This window comes from Mixophyes fleayi, chromosome 4, assembly GCF_038048845.1.
Source record: "Mixophyes fleayi isolate aMixFle1 chromosome 4, aMixFle1.hap1, whole genome shotgun sequence".
Lineage (NCBI taxonomy): Eukaryota > Metazoa > Chordata > Amphibia > Anura > Limnodynastidae > Mixophyes > Mixophyes fleayi.
Genome location: NC_134405.1, coordinates 218,546,248 through 218,563,904, shown reverse-complemented (window position 1 = coordinate 218,563,904; position 17,657 = coordinate 218,546,248). Strand labels below are relative to the sequence as shown.

The window sequence follows — 17,657 nt, the reverse complement described above, 5'->3', positions numbered from 1 at the left end:
CCACAACCACAAGTCCCTCTGTAGTATCTGGAGGGCAATGCTGTACTTCATTGAGGAATTGATTATTCATTTTTATAAACATCATTTTTTCAACGTTGTGAGGAAGCAACCTCCTTCGCCGCTCACTGACCAGGTTCCCCGCTGCACTAAAAACTCTTTCCGAGTACACACTGGAGGGGGGACAACTCAGGTAAAATAGAGCCAGTTTGTACAGGGGCTTCCAAACTGCCTTTTTTTCCTGCCAGTAACAATATGGACTGTCTGACATGTCTACTTGGATGGTGTCAGCAAAGTAATCATCCACAATTTTTTCTATTGTGACAGCATCCAATGCAGCGAGAGTAGACATGTCTGCAATGGTTGGCAGGTCCTTCAGTCCGGACCAGATGTTATCAGCATCCCCGCCAGCGCCTCTTTTGGGAAAACTGAGCTTTTTCCTCGCAGCCATAGATGTGGAAGAAAATGAGGGTGGAGCTGTTGGCATGTCACGGTCCTCTTCAGAGGACAATCTCCTGACCAGCAGGTCTTTGCACCGCTGTAGACTTGTGTCCGCCGGAAACAGAGACACAACATACGCTTTAAACCGAGGATCGAGCACGGTGGCCAGAATGTATTCCTCTGACTTTAAAAGAGTGACCACCCTCGGATCCTGGCAAAGCGTACGAAGGGCTACATCCACAAGAGCTACATGCTTGGTGTAATCACAATGGCTTACCAGCTCCTCCCTCACTTTCTCCAGCTGCTTCTGCAACAGCCTGATCAGGGGAATGACCTGACTCAAGCTAGCAGTGTCGGAACTGACTTCTCGTGTGGCAAGTTCAAATGGCTGCAGAACCTTGCACAACACGGAAATCAGTCTCCACTGCGCTTAACTGAGGAGCATCCCCACTCCTTTGCCTATGTCGTAGGTGGCTGTGTAGGCCTGAATGGCCTTTTGCTGCTCCTCCATCCTCTGCAGCATATAGAGGGTGGAGTTCCAGCGCGTCACAACTTCTTGTTTGAGGTGATGGCAGGGCAGGTTCATGCTTTTTTGATGTGCCTCTAGTCTGCGGTAGGCACTGGCTGAATGCCGAAAGTGTCCAGCAATTTTGCGCGCCACCGCAAGCATCTCCTGCACACCCCTGTCACTCTTGAGGTAATGCTGCATCACCAAATTAATGGTGTGGGCAAAACATGGGACGTGCTGGAAATTGCCCATATTTAATGCCCGCACAATGTTACTGGCATTGTCTGACACCACAAATCCCCATGAGAGTCTAAGTGGGGTAAGCCACTGGGAGATAATTTCCCTCAGTTTCTCTAATATGTTGTCAGCGTTGTGCCTCTTATTAAAGCCTGTAATACACAATGTTGCCTGCCTTTGCACGAGCAGCCATTTTGTAGATGCTGCTACTGATGCAGCTGTTGCTGTTGCTGCGGAAGGGGATGCATCTACCCAGTGGCTGTCACAGTCATATAGTCCTTCGTTTGCCCAGAACCACTTGTCCACATGTCCGTGGTTAAGTGGACAGTGGGTACAACCGCATTTTTTAGAGCACTGAGGACACTTGATCGTACTTCTCTGTACATTTTTGGTATCGCCTGCCTAGTGAAGTGGAATCTCGACGGGATTTGGTACCGGGGACACAATACCTCCATCAACCCTCTAAATCCCACTCCACTGATGGCGAACACCGGGCGCACGTCTAACACCAACATTGCAGTTACAGCCGCAGTTATACGCTTTGCAATAGGGTGACTACTATCGTATTTTGTGGTCATGGCAAACGACTGTTAGACGGTCAATTGTTTTGTGAAAGGCTTAGCGGTCTTACGACTTCCCCTCTGGGAAGATGACCAACTAACAGCAGCAACAGCAGCAGTGGCAGTAGTAGGCGTACCGCTGCAGGATTCCTCGGATGAATCCCGTATTGAGGAGGACTCAGTCTGGCTGCTGACTTGGGCTGCAGGACTGAATCTGATGGAGATTGTGGAGGAAGTTGACGAGGAGGGTGTTGCTGGTGTGTATCCAACTGGACCACGGGATTTAGGTGTCCCTGTACCGATGAGGGTCCTAGCCCCAGTTCCTGAACTAACCACTGAACTATGAAGGTTATTCAGGTGACGTATAAGGGAGGATGTTCCTAGGTGGGCAAGATCCTTACCCCTGCTTATTTGAGCTTAACATAAGCTACATATGGCCATACATTGGTTGTCTGGATTTGGATAAAAATAACTCCAGACCGAAGAGGTGCATTTTTTGGTCTTCTGACCAGGCATGACGATGGGCTTTTTCATCCCATGGACATCAGCTGTTTCCCCCCCTGGTGCCTCATTTACAATAACCACATCACCATCCTCATCATCAAGTTCCACCACAGCGCCAGCTACATCATCAATAGGCTCCTCCCGAGCCACCTCTTCCCGTACAGTGATGGGAAGGCCAGGCTTGACAACCACCAACACCCTTGGACTCGCCTTGAGGATTTGTGATAATTTATCTTTAGAAGGCAGAGTTGTTTGCTGTTTTGTTGCTGACAGCATAACTCTCTTCAATTTTTTGGAGGGGGGGGAGGAGGAGGAGGGATAAGATACGTGGGTGAAGCTGAACCACTAGTCAAGAACACGGGCCAGGGCCTAAGCCGTTCCTTGCCACTCCGTGTCGTAAATGGCATATTGGCAACTTTACGTTTCTCCTCAGATGATTTTAAGTTTCTCTTTTTGCTACTTTTTCTTAACTTGGGCTTTTTGGATTTTACATGCCCGGTACTACGAGATTGGGCATTGGGCTTGGAAGACGACGTTGATGGCATTTCATCGTCTATGTCATGACTAGTGGCAGCAGCTTCAGCATTAGGAGGAAGTGGGTCTTGATCTTTCCCTACTTTATCCTCCAAATTTTTGGTCTCCATTATATGTAGCACAAGATACTGCAGAATGTGTGAACTTGGTAATATTGCAGTACCACTGGACTTTTACTGCTGAATGTGTGAACTTGGTAATATTGCAGTACCAATGGGCTTATACTGCAGGATTGGTTGTGCAAATTTTGTGGTAATTAAAAAAAAAATTAAATTCGTTTTTGGTATTTTTTTAAATAACTTTTTTTTATTTTTTTAAACACAGGGGAATATTGGGGAAATAACTATGCCCTTAGAAGCACAGAGCACAGGACACAGCACCACTGGACTGAACAGGACAGAGCACAGGACCCAGCAGCACCATTGACCTCAGAAGGACAGAGCACAGGACACAGCACCACTGGACTGAGCACAGCACAGCACAGCACAACACAGCACAGCACAGCACTGAACTGAACAGCACGAGATATAGCAGGACAGAGGACCACCTAACACACCCTCCCTCTACCCTGATCAATGCCCGAGTGAAGATGGCGGCGACTAGCGGGGAATTTATAGGATCCGAGTATCGCGAGATCCGACAACGGGATTATGAGTCAGAGCCTCGGTTTCAGATTTGAATTTGGCGCCAATACCCGGATCTGTCTCGGATCCGACTCGGATCGGCAACGTTCGGGTGGGCTCGGATTTCATAAATCCGAGTGCGCTCATCTCTAATATATATATATATATATATATATATACAACAGAATGATACTCACAATAGAAGAATCTCAACAATAAGTTGATAACATTGTGAAGGAATTAGTAAATATTCTACAGAAATCTATTTGTACAGATATGTGTAAGGCAAAACTGATGTAAGGTACTCATCCCTCCAGAACCATGTCTAGGGCAGAGTACCCGCAGATAGAGAGCAACCTATCAGACAGACACAGTCTACTGCTGATAGAGAGCAGCCTGTCAGTTACAAACAGAATACTGCTGGTCAGTGGCAGTGATACCTGTAGTACCCACAGACAAAGAGCAGCCTGAGAGTCACACACAGTATATACTGCTGATAGAGAGCAGCCTGTCAGTCACACACAGTATATACTGCTGATACAGAGCAGCCTGTCAGTCACACACAGTATATACTGCTGATAGAGAGCAGCCTGTCAGTCACACACAGTATATACTGCTGATAGAGAGCAGCCTGTCAGTCACACACAGTATATACTGCTGATAGAGAGCAGCCTGTCAGTCACACACAGTATATACTGCTGATACAGAGCAGCCTGTCAGTCACACACAGTATATACTGCTGATAGAGAGCAGCCTGTCAGTCACACACAGTATGTACTGCTGATACAGAGCAGCCTGAGAGTCACACACAGTATATACTGCTGATAGAGAGCAGCCTGTCAGTCACACACAGTATGTACTGCTGATACAGAGCAGCCTGAGAGTCACACACAGTATATACTGCTGATAGAGAGCAGCCTGTCAGTCACACACAGTATATACTACTGATAGAGAGCAGCCTGTCAGTCACACACAGTATATACTGCTGATAGAGAGCAGCCTGTCAGTCACACACAGTATATACTGCTGATAGAGAGCAGCCTGTCAGTCACACACAGTATATACTGCTGATCAGTGCTTGTGAAGTAAAACTGCTCAGGAGTTTCTTCAACTGTCTACTGTCCAGTTCCGTGAATTGGCTTAAAGGAACAGACCAATTTGTCAAGGGGGAGCAGTCCTATAGGAAAATAAGATGCTCCTCCTCAGTTTTTATATGTTATTATTTAAAAAGAAACAGACAGGCCATAAACAATCAGACCACAGAGATAATAGATAGTATAATCACGTTTGTTTTGACCCTGGCTAATGCCTCAAAACAATATGGAAATTAAACTCTGAATAATAAAATTATGTCTCACAATCATTGACTGAACACTCATGTAAAATACTGTCTCCATTAACTTTAGATCCTTCTATAATAAAACTCTAAACTGTAGGTAGATATATATTACAGTTTTCTCTCTATTACCACAAGGAGCCTCATTAACTAGTTATTCCCCAGTGGGGTACTTGAGGACAGTGTCACACTGAGCACAAACGGCCCCCTGGTCTCTTTACTCCACAGATAATTTGACAGGTATTGTGAACGGGTATAAAACTCTGCACAATAATTCTTGTTCTTATCAGACAATATATATATATATATGTTTTTATTTTTTTAAAGAAATACAGATTAGGCAACTTTCACAGAGAAAAATACAGTAACATACCTACTAGTTCTGACTCGATAATATAAATATCTGTGGTAATAATGATGTAAAAGTGGAAGTTATTGTATAAAAACACCTAAGTGCAGATAGAGTCTAGTTATAACCCTATATGCCTTTTGTAAACACGTATATATACACATAAACAAATATATATATATATATATGCTGACTTATATCACAAACAACTGGGGTACTTAGTGCAATTGTCAATGAAGAGAAGCAGCAGCAGATGGATTCTCAATTATTTCAGTCAGGAGTCCTCTGAGGTAAACTCTAGCTGAATTTTCCCACCTTTGGAGTGTACCAATCAGCAGGGGGGGGGGTCTCCTTTACACTACCAGCACTGGTGTTTTCTTTTTTTTTTTTTTTAAATATATATCCCCTATGGGGTACTTAGCTGACACATGGAGGAATTGTGAGGAGAAGCCAACAGCAGTAGAACTCTCTGAGGTGCCTCTGAAGTCCGACTGCGATCACAAGAAAAGGTGCGAATATCTCCAGTTCCGGGGCATACCACTGACAGCCGGAAAATCCCTCACTCACTCCCCGCTGTCTGATGGTTCAAACGCCCATAGGAAGCCTCTATCAGCTCAGGCAGCCGCACTGCGTTGTGCTCCTGTATCAATGCCCATTTGGAAATCTTCCTAGGGCTCTATGAGATCCAAGTCCCCCCTCCGCCTCAGCAGGGGACTTGGTATCTCCCAGTATGTCCGGTCCTCGGATGGAGTGCTCTGTCTGTGGCAGCGCCGGATCCGTCGGGACAGTGCAGTGACAGTCGCTTAGCGCTGTCACTGCGCTTGATCAATAAACACCACACTGAACTGTGCGCTATTTCTTTTATAAATATTCTTCTCCTTTTTGTTTTTTTAAAAGGAAAACGGAGCATTGCTCCATTTTGAAACCTGTGAAGAAAAGAATGTTAAATACATCCATCCTCACCTACACTCATACCAATAATCCATACTTAACAACTCTCCCGGAATGTTCGGGAGACTCCTGCATTTCGGGTGAGTCTTCCGGACTCCCGGGAGAGTGTGGCAATCGCCCGCATCTATCCACTTCCTAGTGAAGTGGGCAGAATTAGGGCCAAAATACAGCGATTCTCCGGGAATCGCAGCATTTGGCCCCGCCCCCGGCTGTAAAATGACGCGTTTTGCATCATTACATCACGGGGGCTTGTCCAAACTGAAACGATTTTGGAGCCCCATCCCCCGCAGGCCCACCTTCCCCAGGGAGGCTCCCGGACACCAACGCTAGAAAGTGTGTAAGTATGCAATAATCTAATAAAATTAATAAAATCTAAACCTAAGCAGGAAGTACTGCTGAGCAGTACTAAACGCATCCCAACTCCTTGGGCACTTAAATAAAACTGAGGTCTGTGGGATTGCAGAGGGGAGGAGTCAGTAGAAAACTTAGTTGTTAACTATTTAAGTGACAGCTCCATGCGCCCTTCTACAACCCATGGTAGCCAGTGGAACACTGGCGTGAGGAAGGCTCTGAATAAAAGCTCTATGAATGGAGACCACTGATCCCCATACAGACATGTGTGCTGTTCATATTGGCAGTAGTTAACAATGCAAACACAGACAAAAATACATAAAGGGCCACATAATTTTCTCCCACTTTGTACGGAGTGCTTTTTTATTAAGTGCTGCCAAGCTGAGTAGCATACCTGGCGGCATGGTAATCACCTGAAATATGAAAAAAGGAATAAAAGATTAAAATTGCCATTAATCCACTTATCTAAATGTGCCCTTAGTAGTCTATCACATGTCACCATGCAGCAGTCTCCGTACTGATGAGCCCAAAAGAGCTCTAGGGGTATATTTATTAAACTGCGGGTTTTAAAAAGTGGAGGTGTTGTCTATAGCAACCAATCAGATTCTAGCTGTCATTTTGTAGAATGCACTAAATAAATGAAATCTAGAATCTGATTGGTTTCTATATGCAACATCTCAACTTTTTCAAACCCGCAGTTTAGTAAATATACCCCCTAGTCTCTAGTGTGACAGGAAAACCTTTGCTTCTGACAAAAATCTGTAAGTTTCTAAACTAGCTTCTTAACTCTGTATTTTCCTGGATGAAAAATGCGGCATTAATAGTGCTAGTGTGACACTACAATAGTACAGGGTCCTGGCACAGGGGTCTTACATTGTGCCAGTTGTAGGATTCACTGAGAGATGTCTATGTTCTTGAGACAAATCCAGTTCCAATTATCTTGTTTCTCAATTGTTTTGATGTTCTGGTATTCTAGAGGTTTGTAGATCTACAAATCTATTATTGTGACCTGTGACTATGGCACATACCAGTGGCAGATCCAGGCTCCAGGCAAGCCCCTGCTAGGGAGGGCGATTGTCCCAATCACCCCCCCCCCTCCTAACAGGGGCTTGCTGCCGACAGCTGCACACTATGTGCAGGTCCGTTCGGCAGTGACAGGAAGGGACAGTGTGCTGCCCGACTGCTCTGATTGTGTTTTAAACACAATCAGAGCCGGCAGCCTCAGAAGTCAGGAAGGGGCGGGGCCTAAATCGCCCCCCATAAATCGCCCCGTTGCAACAATTTCCTAGATCCGCCCCTGGCACATACTCCACCCTAATAGAGAGACCTTATCTTTTATGCCTTCAATATACTGTGCTGTGGCTGGTGCTGCTTCTGGTCCAGAAACTCCTTGTAGTCTAGCAAGTTATTTCCTCATCCAAAAACAGCGGAATGTCAAGTTGTATAGCTAATTATGTTTGAAGAGACCAAATCACCCTTACATTCATCTTAAAGAAAGAGAGAGAGAGAGGGGGAGAGAGAAAGAAGAGAGAACGTAAGGGAGAGAAAAAGAGGGGGAGAGAGAAGAGAGAGAGGAGAGAGAGAGAGATAGAGAGAGAGGGAGGGAGAGAGAGAGAGAAAAAAAAAAGAGAGAGTGTAAGGGAGAGAAAAAGAGGGGGAGAGAGAAGAGAGAGAGAGAGAGAGAGGAGAGAGAGAGAGATAGAGAGAGAGGGAGGGAGAGAGAGAGAGAGAAAAAAAGAGAGAGTGTAAGGGAGAGAAAAAGAGGGGGAGAGGGAGAGGAGAGAGAGAAACAGAGATAGAGTGAGAGAGAGAGAGAGAGAGAGAGAGAGAGAGAGAGAACTGCAACAACCTTTTCCAAGTCATTGTTTCCATCTACCGCTACACTGCTCACTCTATGTGGGAAAAGACATATTCTTCTTTCACCATCTATCTAATGGCAAGAAAGCACTACATGGCACAATTCTGATTAAAGGATGTGAAGTGTATTAAATAAAGAAAACAACAAGTTTTATGTTATGACATCTGTCACTGTGTGTATACTTACTTGTTAAAAAAGATCTAACACTTAAAACATTGCCTTCTTTCCTGGACGTAATGGTGACATTGTAAGTATGCTCTTCCTCAAGGACATTCAATGATGCATATGGATGAACAACTTGTTGAACAGCAGATGCCTTCAGCACATTATATGGAAAAAGAAACAAGAGAAAAGATTAGCGTACGTATTTGTGGATGTGGAAATTATCTCTACAACTAAAGGATTGTGTATTTCTCTTTGTGTTTGTGTCTGAGAAAGGAATAACTTACCTATGACAAATAGTGAATAAGAAATGTTTTATATGTAAATAGTGTGATCGCATTCCAGGAACGTAATATAGTTCAAACAGGGACCAATGCAAATTGTATTTGCTTATACAAATTTAGCTAGAATAAATGTATAATAATTGAAACCAAATTAAATCATCACTGTTCCGTAATACTTTACATTACAATGTCTATGTTCCAAATTGAAGTGGACCTGAAGTTTAAAAAATAAAATAAAAATCCAGATACTGCTATATACTGTATCTGCGTCACTGAAGCAGGAATGGTGAGCTCTGTTTGGTTTTCAAATGTGGTGCAGCTCAAAGGCTATTTACTCCTGCTTTATGACATGATTCACCTGTCCAAGCACCGTTGTACCTGGTTTAAGATACATGAACATGTACAACGGCGTTACTACAGTACCAACTGCAGGAGGAAACGTTTTTAATTCTTTATCACCCTATTGTGAGCATGGAAGTAAAAACAAAAATGTGCATGGCAGAATAAAATATTCCAACAGACACAGGTGGAGACTGCGGGGCTCATGAAGATTTGGACGCATACAGCATTTTGAGCATAAAATGACTTCAGCACATGCCCACAAAGCACTAGCTACATTTGTAGACTGAGTCACATCTGGCGCTTACAATTGAACAGAACAGGGGGAGTAGTCGCCGTATAAGGGAGGGTTGGAGCAAATGTGACTTATGTAGACTGCGACTAAGACATATATTGTCAATCACTGGTGTAAGTTACGAACTGATAGTGACGACCATAGACCATATATGGCTCAACAAACCTGTGTAAAGTGTATATTTTTTTGGGATGCAATTTCTGTCTGTTTCAGACATAAATTGTGTAAAACTCTACATGAGGCGCTGCATGATAACCATGCACTGAGATGGCAGGAATTGGACCCTAGCTAATGGTTTCAGATGTATGTCTTTTGCTCCGAGTAAGCATATTTTAAGGGGAAATATAAGCCAATGTAAATAATAATGCAACATTTTGACACTTGAAATAAAGGAAGTCCTTACTGTCATGAGTTACTATTAAGACATAACATGAGAACAATGCTTTAGGAGAAAAAAACAGTTACAATTTATAACAGGGGACGGTCAAACTCAATACATTCTGTAATATGAGGTGTCGTTTTCACTTTTGCAGACATGCACATTCCATCCATAAGATGTTGAAAGTGTTTGCACAGCAGAAAACATAAAATAGCAGAATGTGGGACACAAAAAGTCAGCACAGTCATACAAAATAAAATGCACCTTTTTGGATCGTACAATATTTTTTATTGTGTAAGACTAGCGTGTTATTTTAGATATGTTGTAAAGATGAAATCCTAAAGATATAACTAATGAGTAGATATGACGACTGAGGGACTTGTGTTAAGTTGAACACAAATTGCATTTCTGGCATACTGTCAATGCACCTAATTAGTTTTGTCATGATTTTTCTTTGCTAAAACTGTAAGAATTAGAATTCAGTACACAAATACCAGCATATAAAAGTACTGGTGCTTCACACTTACCTGTTTGCTTATCTTATCATTGGGATGAAACATTAAGAAATAACTATCAGGTGTATTCCCTTCAGGAAAAGGACTCCACTCAGCTAAAAGTGCAATAGTTCCTGTGTTTCCTTGACCACACTCCACATTCTGTGCAACCTGAAAAAAAAAGACAGATGAAGAAAAGATAATAAGGATTTTCTCATGTTCATGTGTTTATAATACATGTCAGTGGCTAACGAAGAGAGGTGAGGGTGGTCATGCTATTGGTGTGCTTCTCAGAAATATCTCATACTGCAGAGAAAATAAAATCCATGTTCCTCTAGATTAAAGGATTTGGGGTACAAATGTTACAAATGTTTGCACAGTCAAGTGGGGATGTTCCTTGTTGATTAAAGATTAGGCCCATGAGTGTGTCTACTTTTACACTCACATGCAAAAATGAGATTTCATTTTGCAGGATGAAAGTATTTCAATTGGACAAAGGAAGGTGTATTTAAGGGGGAGTTTGGTGCTTAACATTAGGGTGCACAGCCTTTTTCCCCACAAAAGGGGTTAATTTTTCTACCACCTCCTCTGTAACCAAGATCTATGCATAAAAGTATAATGCCTTACTTGCAACACATCCCTGTTATTTCTCCTTGTGAATGAAATATGTAGTCTCCTGTGTATATTGGCAAATTTTACTCTTTACTTACCTAATTGATATCATATTTATATGTAGTCTCCTTTCTATAGTGATTGATACCAATGTTCATGCATTAATAGCAATAATTAGCGTAATAACAATCAGTGCTCCATCTAGTGGCCGGCCTCACCTTCTGGTGGTTGGCCACACTCGCCTGATGGCTAGTTACACCCCCTCAGCCATGCACACAGTGTTTCATGGGCCCTTAACATTGTTTTTTTTACAGTGGACCCATCATGCCCCAGTCCGTCATAGCAGTCAGTTGTAGAAATATTTTAAACAAGTTTATCTAAAGCTTCTCAAATGTCTGTGTTCATACCTGGAAAATACTTTTAATAAGCAGCAGATGTAGAATCAAGCTGTCCATTGCCAAATGTTTCTTAGTATTCCTATTAAAAACAAGTAAGAATATCAAAGGAAATATTGGTTTACCGTAGTACATAACTGGGAGAGCATAAAGCTATGAAAACAGTATTACTGTCAATACATCAATACTCTTACAGCACTCAGTTAAACTAAACTCTAAATCCAATAAATAATCTATAAATCAAACATTGTGTTATTGAAAACACATCAGTATCTTATCACATGAAAAAACATGAATGCTGTGTTTCCGCTTCATTGTATCATGTATAGTCATGCAACTGTACTGATAACTTAATGGAGTGCTGATTTAATCAAGAATAAAGTTTACAATTTTAGTTGCTAATTAACAAAGATCTTTTTCAAATATATTTGTTAATGGACATATTGTGAACTTGCTTCACCATGCTCAAGGTGAGGCACTGTGACAAATGTAGCTCTTCGCCCGACCCTAAACTATAGTGCTTGATGACATAGCAAGGTACAGATTTTGAACAATGCAGGAAAATGGAAATGTGCAAGACAGACTAATGTACTTGCACATACATGTATATACATATACATTTGGTGGTTATTTGTGACAATTTCATTGGAACTAGCGTTAGCACGTGGAATGGTAGTACAATAGAGTGTATTATGGTTATGTCTTTTGAATGTATCATAGTGTTGGAGGCTGTATCCCGTGCCATGCCATTCACTGGTGCCATGCTAAGCCACATTTCCCACTGATGCCATGCTAAGCCACATTTCTCACGGATGCCATGCTAAGCCCCACCCCTCAAGGGTGGTGTGCTAATTAATACCCTCATAAAAAAACACTATTGCCAACACTTTCCACTATGTCCCACATGTCTTTACATTAATAATCCTATATCCACTAAGAAACATTGCCACCCTCCCCACAATAACATTTCTACCCACACCATTAGAAATGAGGACATAAGACTATGGCTCCTCAAACAAAACTTATATGCATTCTCTTTCTATACTCAAACAATTCTCTGACCCCCAAACCAACATTGCTGTGTGATTGGATCATATAGCCCCACTAAGCCCTTTTTTCATTTGCAACCTAGCTAGATCAATATGCACTCTGCAATATCAGACAGATACACATTACACTACATCCTGTTTAGTGAAATTCCACATCCACAAACCTCTATTGCCCCCTTCCACAATCAGCGAAAATCTGTCATGGTGCTGGCAGCTCCTAGTTAAGGACCACTTAGCTGGGGTGGCTATCATAGACAAACCACATCTGGTCAAGCCGCTTTGTCTTGAGATGAGTATTAGCGAAGTACGAGCTGAAGTAATTGGATTGTAGACAGTAGAATAGTGATGGACGATGTTCAAAGACTGGAGAAGGTAGAATCGTGGGGGATGAAGCCGAGGTTGAAGGACTGGAGAAAGTAGAATAGTTGCGGACTAAGCCAAGGTTGAAGGATTGGAGAAGGTAGAATAGTGAGGGACTAAGCCGAGGTTGAAGCATTGGAGAAGGTAGAATAGTGGGGGACTAAGCCAAGGTTGAAGGATTGGAGAAGGTAGAATAGTGGGGGACTAAGCCAAGGTTGAAGGATTGGAGAAGGTAGAATAGTTGGGGACTAAGCTGAGGTTGAAAGATTGGAGAAGGTAGAATAGTGGGGGACTAAGGCAAGGTTGAAGGATTGGAGAAGGTAGAATCGTGATGTACAGAAAAAAAAAAACAAGTGTTCTTCAAACCACAAGCAGAGAGATCCAAGACAAAACTTTGCTCATGCAAAGGTTTGGGAGAACTTATAAAGGCTACAAACAAGTGAGATGAATTGTTCAGATGGAATTGACCTTTAAATTAAAGGGCTGATTGCAGAGTAGGGCAAGCTGTGCAGTAGTCCAGAAGAGGTAACTAGCTAGATAGCTGTTCTGAGCAGAGTGCTGATTAAGGGAACTGAGAAAAAGTGTTTGTAGCTGTCATTGTGAATAGTTATCTGACAGCTGTCATTTGGAGTTAGTGTGTGAATCCTCACAAAATCATTCAGCTGTCATGGTTTGTTATTGCCCAAATTCTGCAGCTGCACTATGACGTGTAATGTTCCATGTAACATCATGACATGTTAGTTATGCCACTAGACTCCTTGGGGTATATTTACTAAACTGTGGGTTTGAAAAAGTGGAGATGTTGCCTATAGTAACCAATCAGATTCTAACTGTCATTTTATAGAATGTACTAAAAAAAGATGACTAGAATCTGATTGGTTGCTATAGACAAAATCTCCACTTTTCCAAACCCTTGTCTTAATTACACATTTAAAACCATTCTTTATCGATAAACTAAACTGCAAATATATGCGATGATGATCATCAGCAGCACTATCTAGCCCTTTCTGATTGGCACATTATGTATTGACCTCACAAATCCACCATTATTTAACTCATTATCATTGCAATTATATTATATAAAATTGCTGCTGTCTATTCGCATTATTAATTTGTTATTTTCATTTGGACTACTGCAGGAAAGAAATTTGCCATTGGATTTCTAAAGGAATAAATGAAGATGTAGAGGTGTTTTGTATTTAAATACATTTTATATGAAAATGTAACATATAATAACTGTCAAGACACTATTCTCTCTTGTGTATCTGACAATGCATTACATTATTAGCTGGTGTATAAATAGGATAATGTGACTTCTGCATTTTCTACTAACACTGTCAAGCTTTAAGCATACACACTTGTTCATCTAACGTATGCCTGGCTCAAATTTTACTATTTTGGGTTGAACACAACTTAAAATTTCTCCAACTCTACAGTACATATACACATGCTTATTCTTATGTGGGTCTTTTCATATGTATAGTCTGTGTGCAAATTAGTGGAACTGTAAATGAGGGCCATAATCTATATGTTAGGGCTAATTATCATACACAGCAACTCCCAAGATATGATAAAGCATTATGGCAGACAATATGATCTGTCTGCTAAACACAATCATATTACCATTCATTTGAACATGAATTATGTATGTAAAAGTCTTAACTTTAGGTGTCCACACACAATATTTTCTTGCAATGTGATCATATTCAATGAGATATAACAATAATCTATAAATATATGGTAATTTGATGGATTTTAAACAACACAGTGACAATGAAAAGATCTGTCAAAATTATGATTGTTCAAATTTGATGATGTTTTCGCTTCTAACTCTGCCTAGCAGAGTTCACAAAGATTGAAACTATTATATATTGACCTTTGTAGAATAGCATCACCAGAAACAGGACACTTATAGAATGTCAAATGAACAAAAATAGCTAAAGTTATGGGTGCATGATGATTTTTAAAAAATTATTTTTAAATCCATTATTAGAAAAGGCATGACTGTGTTTTAACCATCTTTTCCCAATAGCCGTTGAGGAATCTCCACGTACAAGTATGTCAATAGGAGAACATGACATTCCCATGCAGCTTTGAATACATACTTTTGAATATATATTATGTGTATTATATTTAAGTGCCTTTTTTCATAGATTCACCTTCTCTCTTATTGTTTAATCAGATTCCATATTCCCAAAAGGAGTTTCAGTTTTAAAAGCAACTACAGTCCGAATTTACGCATACACTGAATTTATTCACAATGCACTTATAAAGACTTAAAATAACTGTAATAAACCTAAATTAACTCCATTATATTTCAACGTCTTTTTTGATACTTTGTGCTTTTGCACACTTGTAATTTGTTAGTGCCAGGTCTTATTTTTGTCCATCATCTGTTTGGAAAAGAAGATGTTCTGATAATGAATTTTTAACACTGATCACTATGCAGCCACCATATAGGCAGGGGCAGGCTGGGCTGGGGGGCAGGGGGACAAGCGCCCGCCAGGTCGGTCACTGGGCACCTGCATTTTTCCCTTTAAAATGTTCCTAATAGGCTGCTGAGTTGATTCTTGCCCCGCCCCCCCCCCCCCCGCCCCCACCCCCTTGCGGACAAGACACAAATTCAACCAAACCCGGGCTACCAAGCACATCATCATAGACAAAGTCATAATTTTTTATGCTGTGGCCCAAATGTCAGGGTCAAGGCCAATATTTACTGCAGTGTTGATTTTTCATCTCCTCAACCATTAAACTGTATATTGTGCTATAAGACCACATTAATGTAAAGTACAATTGTTATGAACTTACCTTGTCCCCGCTCTGCAGCGCTGTCAGCGTTGTCTGGCAGCTGTGTCTCTGCTGTTCGGCGCTTCTCCCGATGGCGCTCCCGCACTTCCGGTTTCTCCCTGCATCGTGTCATGTGACACCTGGGCGGGGAATTCAAATCTCTATATCTACTCTGCTCTGACACGCTGCCTGTGTCAGAGCAATGTGTTTCCTGTTCCTGGCTACAGTTCCTGTGTTCTTGACCCCTGTGAACCTGCTCCCTGTGTACTACCTGATACCTCCTGTGTACCAACCCGGCTGTGTTACCAACTATTCTCTGGATCTCCCTCTGGCACCGTATACCTGATACCTCCTGTGTACCGACCCGGCTGTGTTACCAACTATTCTCTGGATCTCCCTCTGGCACCGTATACCTGATATCACCTGTGTACCGACCCGGCCGTTTCTCTGGACCCATATCCTGCTACGCACCCATTGGCTCCGTGCATCTACCGGTTACTGCTCCAGACCTACAACACCTGGAATTAACGGTTAGTGCCTGTACTTGCACCGCTTTGTCATATTGCCTGTCTACCTGCCATCACTTAGAACTTTCTCCCTTACGTCAGTAGGCTAATCTGGGGGCCGCGACCTGCGGTTCTTCGGCAGCAAAGTCCACACTACCTTGCGGTGGTTCTTGGTGAAGACCGGAAGGCCGTTAGACTCCGCGCCCTAGGTAAGCCTGTGCTAATACTGACTAAGGCATCAAAATCGTAACAACAATTAAAATTGCTTTGCGAAATCATACAGCAAAATTTATAAAGCAGCCCTTTTCAACAGCTGTATTACAGATTTTCTACAATCTTGATTATTACATTTTCACTAAACAAAATGATAATGTAATGCTATTCTTTAAAATATATATTAACTTAGAAAGACCAGAGAACAAGAATATATAATGAAAAGTGTGTTTTACAAGTGGAATTAAATGGGACCATTTGTCAGTTCCAAGGACAAATCTTTAAATTGTGGGACTGTCTCTCTCTGTCCTTACAACTCATGTCTGTATTTTGAATTGAGTGTACCTTATACTCGTGCCAATGTGTGTTTGGAGAGACTGCGTCCGATTTTTAGTTACACGTATCTTTAAAATACACCTTTTAGCAGATGTATCTTTGTCTGTCCCATAGTTTAGAGTTGATGATCTCATTGGCTGCATTAATTCTATACATTAGATTTAAATTTGCACATATCTTAAGATACGTGCAACTCAAAATACAGTTGCAAAAACACAAGTATAGAGACTCCTATTTGTGTATATCAAAGGTCACATTAGCATATTTAAATTCATGCCGTTCGATAATATTCCTTGACATTGATATGATGAATATTAATTTTGTAAGCTCTGTGAGAGCCGGGAGGTCGACATAAGACACTAAACAAAAAGTGTATTGAATCACTGCTAATTAAACCATTTCCCCACATAAACAGACACTCATCACCACCTTACAGTACTGTATGTCCTAAGAAATATTGTATTCTGTTGCATGCAACTTTATGTAGTTTTGCCATCTTAGTTACTAAAATATTTTAGTGAAAAATGAACGTATAACAATTTTACTGGGTGGCATTATTTAATAAACAGTGCAAATTGTTCATTAAAATGATTATAATGAAATAAAATCATATATAATTTTGCACAATTCATTAAATGATACAAAGACTAGAAGTTCTAATTTTCCACCAGATTAAAATTTCTTATTATAAATGAAACAAGCTGAGACTGAGACACAAACTGCCTAGTAACACAGAGAAGTTACCTCCTCGCTGTACAATCCAGGGCATCCAATATCACAATATCACAAGCCAGGTTATCTGTGCTCAAGCTGGCACAAAGTGTCTGAGTTTTTCAACATATGTATTTCAGCTCCGCCTCAATGCTTGCTTTTAATTAGGCAAAGCCTCTTCTATTTACCTTCTTTTAACTGGATGCTGTTTTTTTTTCCCTTCACTTTTGGTTTAATAATTTCACGCCCACAGACAGCTCTTTCTCCTATCCCCCAATCTGTTCTGCCCATTCTTGCCCTTTCCCTTTTGTTAAAATGAGGGGAGGTCTCCATGACGACAATCAGACAGCAGCCTCACCCACATGCAGTCAGACTGGGAGTGGGAGTCACATTATACTTGACATGAGGAGGGACAATTAGTTTGGGAACAACCAAACTACAAAGTAATTAAGCCAGCGAAATCTCACTTGTAATGACATTCACTGT

General features: G+C 41.4%; 1 protein-coding gene across 3 annotated transcripts in view; it reads right to left on the bottom strand.

Moving 5' to 3' along the window:
• Positions 1-17,339, bottom strand: part of PTPRQ (protein tyrosine phosphatase receptor type Q) — a 357,175-nt gene extending 339,836 nt beyond the window's left edge. For 2 of the 3 annotated variants that reach the window (XM_075209348.1, XM_075209349.1), the window contains exons 1-4: positions 17,205-17,339; positions 11,222-11,291; positions 10,236-10,373; positions 8,436-8,565 (exon numbers count right to left, since the gene is read on the bottom strand). In XM_075209348.1, coding sequence (XP_075065449.1) covers positions 8,436-8,565; positions 10,236-10,373; positions 11,222-11,269 — 316 coding nt within the window. In that variant the 5' untranslated portion in view covers positions 11,270-11,291; positions 17,205-17,339. The remainder of the gene's footprint in view (positions 1-8,435; positions 8,566-10,235; positions 10,374-11,221; positions 11,292-17,204) is intronic. The other variant, XM_075209350.1, reaches the window with a different exon arrangement.
• Positions 17,340-17,657: the final 318 nt, after the last annotated feature.